Raw genomic sequence first — 5,000 nt, 5'->3', positions numbered from 1 at the left:
AGCAAGATCCCCAATGCACACACTTGATACGCATCCCCCTCTACCACATACAAACACAAACACATACCGCCCCCCCCCCCCCAACCTTACGCAAGGACCCCCCGGCCCCTGCTCCCAGTCCCTACACACCGACCCCCCCCCCCCCCCCCCCCCCCCCCACACACACACACACACACACACACACACACAAACACTCTCTACATGAGGACACCTCATGCAGTCTCTTCTCCTTCTATCCAGATGTGAACGAGTGTGAGACGGGTGAGCACCAGTGCACCGAGTCGCAGATGTGCGTCAACATCCACGGGCGCTACCAGTGCGTGGACACCAACCGATGCCAGGAGCCGTACGTGCAACTATCGGACAAGTGAGTGAGGCACTGCGTTTACGACGCGCTCCACCGTTCTTGACAGCTGGGTCCAAACTGTTGAAAAGACAAACGCACACATAAACACCTTTTTGCTATTATGACAAAATAATTGCAGGCCGTGAAGGAAATTTTAATCGCTCGCATGGCTCAGATTACACGATTACCGCAATTACTTTTTCCGTTTGTTCGTCCAATTTCGGGACATTTGGAAAGCGAAGGCAATTGTGAAATAAGTGTGTAATTAGTTGCAGGTGTTGATCTCTATTGTTATTTCAAAGATACATGTTATTTATGAGGCGCGAAGATATTAGAAAAAACTATTTTCACTGTCGATATTGTTTTTATCCATATTTTTCTTGTCCACTATGCCCTCTGCTGGACATTTAAGATCATTTTTTTTCTGCATATTTTTTTAAAGCAAAACAAATAAACATTATAAATGTAACCTACTAAATATGAATATCGATAGATGTATCTGTTTATTCCAGAACTTCCGCAAAGATTTTATTTTTATTTTTTGTATTTTTGCTTGGTCGGACCTTGTGCTATGTTGTTGAGTTGGTGGCGTAATCATATCACCACAGATACCTCTGCACACACTGCATGACCCCTTCACCCCTCTGTTTCCGTTGCCGTGGCGTCCAGCCGTTGCATCTGCCCCGCGACAAAACCGGCGTGCCGCGACCTGCCATACTCCATCGTCAACCGCTACATGAGCATCACCTCGGAGCGCTCCGTGCCCTCGGACATCTTCCAGATCCAGGCCACCAGCCTGTCGTCAGGCGCCTACAATACCTTCCGCATCCGCTCCGGGGACGACAACTCCGACTTCTACATCAGGGTGAGCGCCGGGCGGCCGCGGCGGGGCTAAGGTTCAAAGAGTCAAAGTAGGCCTACTTTATTTTTCACGTACTCATACAGGATGTGCACTGAAATGTTTGAGTGACGTACTCTGAATCTCTGTCCTTAAAATACATATATAACACAATAGAATAAAAATAGCATAAAATAAAATGCAAAATACAATACAAGTTTTAACAGAAATGAAGAATCTTATAAATAGATATAAAATAAGTGATAAACAGGGAGGCACTGACGGGTTGACATTTTTGTTTAGGTCGCACAAAGCAACAGTTGGTTATTGGATTGTATTTATAGAGTTGTTTTCAAGCCACTGAAAGACAATTGCATGTTATTTTGAGATACACCTACAAACACACACACACACACACACACACACACACACACACACACACACACACACACACACACACACACACACACACACACACACACACACACACACACACACACACACACACACACACACACTAACTGAACCTGCCACCCTCTAGTTCTAGTTGTCAGGTGACCTTCTCTATCTCCCTACCAGACATTTGTCGACGTTATGTTCACAAAATTATGGTTCCTAGTTTACAACGCTGTCTATCTCGATATCTCTATGTAGTTCCCTCAGACCCCAGAATACATAATAACAGTACGGCCGTTCAGGCTCCAAAACATTGGTGAACCGTGACTCCAATCCCAGACCAAAGGGACCAAAAGGCTCCACGGTAATCACCAGGTGGGCCGCTAGGAGCAAACAGTCCCCCCTTGGCTTTTCACAATAAAAGCTCAAGACGTTTTCTCCCTTGCGTCTCTTCTCGTTGCAGCAAATCAACAACATCAGCGCCATGCTGGTGCTGGCGCGCGCCGTCACGGGCCCCAAGGAGTACACCCTGGACCTGGAGATGCTGTCCGTCAACCCGCTGCTCAGCTACCAGACCAGCTCCGTCCTGCGGCTCTCCGTCTACGTGGGGCCCCACACCTTCTAGAGGGAGGGGGGCCGAGCTGGAGGACTCCCCCAGCCCTCCGCCCACTCCCTCCCATCCCTCATGGTAGTGTGGGGTGGTGGTGGTGGTGGTGGTGAAGGAAGTGGGAAGAAGAACGAAAAGGCAGAAATAAACGATGAACGATGATGATGATGATGATGATGATGATGATGATGATAAAGATGGCGAGATGTGGAACATGGAGCAGGTTTACAGAGCAGGCCGGTTTGGGAGGACCAGATGATGAAGCGGTTCTACGTCCTCCGTGTTTTTTCCAGCGGCGCCTGGTTCTCGTGGTGGAACACACCCGCAGCCTTTACGTAACCGTTGTCTGACCCACAGCGCAAACTGGTAGGAAACATGAAGAAGGTGTAATGGCGTTCCCCCGTCCACGTCGGGTAACAGCTAGCTCCGCCGCGAACCCCTTGTTCGCTAATTGTATGTATTTTTGTCTATTTCTTATCTTCCCTATCTCTGAGGATATACGTTTTATTTCGTGTCACTGTTTTGTTGCTGTTGTATCATTTGTTTTTGAGGTTAATACTGTGCATCCGTCTGAAAACATTGTTCTGTGGTTTAATACACGTAATAGCAAAACACTTTTTTCCTCTTTTTTTGTGTGAGCAAAAATGTGTGAAGGTAGGGGTCGACCCTAACGTTGTCTCATCCATAAACACTTTTGTATTCCTGTCGGCACGCCTATCGGTTATCCCCTCTCATTTATTACGCACACTGCTTCATCCGACAGTCAAACTTGAAGTTAAAGTTGATCTTTGTGAAGATAGACGCGAGACAATAACCACTCTGATCAGAAGCCAGCTTACCGTCCCGTTCCTCATCAACCCGAGGCACGGAGCCGCCAGCCACACACACTTTGAGTGTCGTTCATGTTGATGTGCTTGTTGTTTTTTTCAAAGATTTGAACCAAATTAAAACAGTATACATTTCCACATTTCGTATTCCCATTTATTTACGATATTGTCTCTACTCTTATCACTGCGATCTTGTTCGTTTTTCAAGGAGACAAGGTTTTGAGACTAGCTTCTTCGACCACTTGGCTCAAGCTCAAACCATATGAATGGGGTGTCTTTACAGAAACGTAGGCGGTCCCAGTAGAGGTCCACCATTACAAGAGCTTCACAACGCCATGCAATGGGCCACATCAGTAATGCACTGTCAGGAAACGACCACAGATTAAATGGGTTGATGACACGCTGAACCCAAAGACTTCATCACAACCCTAGACTAAGATCTATACCGGGGATAATCATCGTGGTCAAAGTGAGGGGAAGAGGATGACAGTGAAAGCCGCATCCAAACGGGATACAGGGAGTATAGTGTGCCTGTAGGGTAGGATGTGAGAGAGCCTGACGTGACTGAATGTCCTCTAGATAACCTTTCCTCCAGCTAGTGATTCTCCCGCTGCACACATTGTGAGGTGTGGAGCATAGGGGAGGGGGGACGGGGGGGAAGGGGGGGACGGGGGGGGGGGACAGGAAGAGCAGCAGGGTAGAATGGAGCGAGAGGGGAAAGCCCTTATTTTACAGTCCACTGCCGTTTTCACTCCGCCCACTGATACCCACAAATACACTACTACTACACAAACATACACACTCCTCCCCTCCGTCCCGAGTGATGACACACAAGCAGGCGCACACACACACACACACACACACACACACACACACACACACACACACACACACACACACACACACACACACACACACACACACGCACACATACACGCACACACACACGTCCACACACACACATACACTTTTACGTAATGAAGGCAGGCAGTTTTGTGTTGAGCCACCAGAGGGCAGTGGTATACACTAATCCCACCAGAGAGCAGGCCAGGAATAGAATTCCAAGCTGAAAACAATTTGGCTGTTTTATGATCTCATGGACGACTGAACCTGCAATACCACCTTCCACATACTAATACATCTGTTTATAATAAGGAACAACCATATATCAAATAGAGCACAGCTGTTATAATAACAACTGTGAGGCAAAATATTACCATGGAACTGAAAGCATTTGCTTGAAAACCACAGCATGTAATATGGAGGGAATGTATGTATGAACTTAATTTTTCAGAATGCAGAGAAAAGCATGCAGAACTAGTATAGTAGCTGTATGTGTGGGTGTCTAGATGTGTGGATCTAGGTGTGTGTGTGTGGGGGGGGGGGGGGTGGATGGTTGTGTGTGTGTGTGTGTGTGTGTGTGTGTGTGTGTGTGTGTGTGTGTGTGTGTGTGTGTGTGTGTGTGTGTGTGTGTGTGTGTGTGAGTGTGGGTGCTGTCAGAGAGCGTCAGAGAGAGAGAGAGGAAGAGATGGAGAGATAGAGAGATTACGGGGGTTAAACAGGAACAAACAATGGGAGCCCTCCCTTGGCATGTCCTGTTGGCACACACAGATAGCTGATTCACTGTCAAAGAGTGATTTTTGGGTGTGTATTTGTGTGTATGATCTGTGTTTGTCTATCATCATGATCATGATTATGATGGACATGCTTGTCTGCATACCTATGATAGCAACCAGGAGAGTGTGTGTGTGTGTGTGTGTGTGTGTGTGTGTGTGTGTGTGTGTGTGTGTGTGTGTGTGTGTGCATATGCGTGGGCATGTGTGTGTGTGCCTATGATCAGCGACCGGGTGTGGTTTGTGTGTGTGTGCGTGGGCATGCCTGTTTCTGTGCCTATGATCAGCGCCCATGTGTCTGTGTGTGTGTGTGTGTGTGTGTGTGTGTGTGTGTGTGTGTGTGTGTGTGTGTGTGTGTGTGTGTGTGTGTGTG

At 47.6% G+C, this 5,000-nt stretch overlaps 1 protein-coding gene across 1 annotated transcript in view; it reads left to right on the top strand.

Annotated features, from left to right (window-relative positions):
- Nucleotides 1-3,154, top strand: part of efemp2a (EGF containing fibulin extracellular matrix protein 2a) — an 11,628-nt gene extending 8,474 nt beyond the window's left edge. Inside the window, exons 9-11 of the mRNA XM_030368843.1 lie at nucleotides 241-367; nucleotides 1,016-1,211; nucleotides 2,044-3,154. Of these exons, the coding sequence (XP_030224703.1) occupies nucleotides 241-367; nucleotides 1,016-1,211; nucleotides 2,044-2,205 (485 nt within the window). The 3' untranslated portion in view covers nucleotides 2,206-3,154. The remainder of the gene's footprint in view (nucleotides 1-240; nucleotides 368-1,015; nucleotides 1,212-2,043) is intronic.
- The last annotated feature ends 1,846 nt before the right edge of the window (nucleotides 3,155-5,000 follow it).

The sequence above is a fragment of the Gadus morhua genome, chromosome 10 (genome assembly GCF_902167405.1).
Source record: "Gadus morhua chromosome 10, gadMor3.0, whole genome shotgun sequence".
NCBI classification, from domain to species: domain Eukaryota; kingdom Metazoa; phylum Chordata; class Actinopteri; order Gadiformes; family Gadidae; genus Gadus; species Gadus morhua.
Note: the sequence above shows the minus strand (reverse complement) of the source record. Positions and strands in the feature narration are given on the sequence as shown.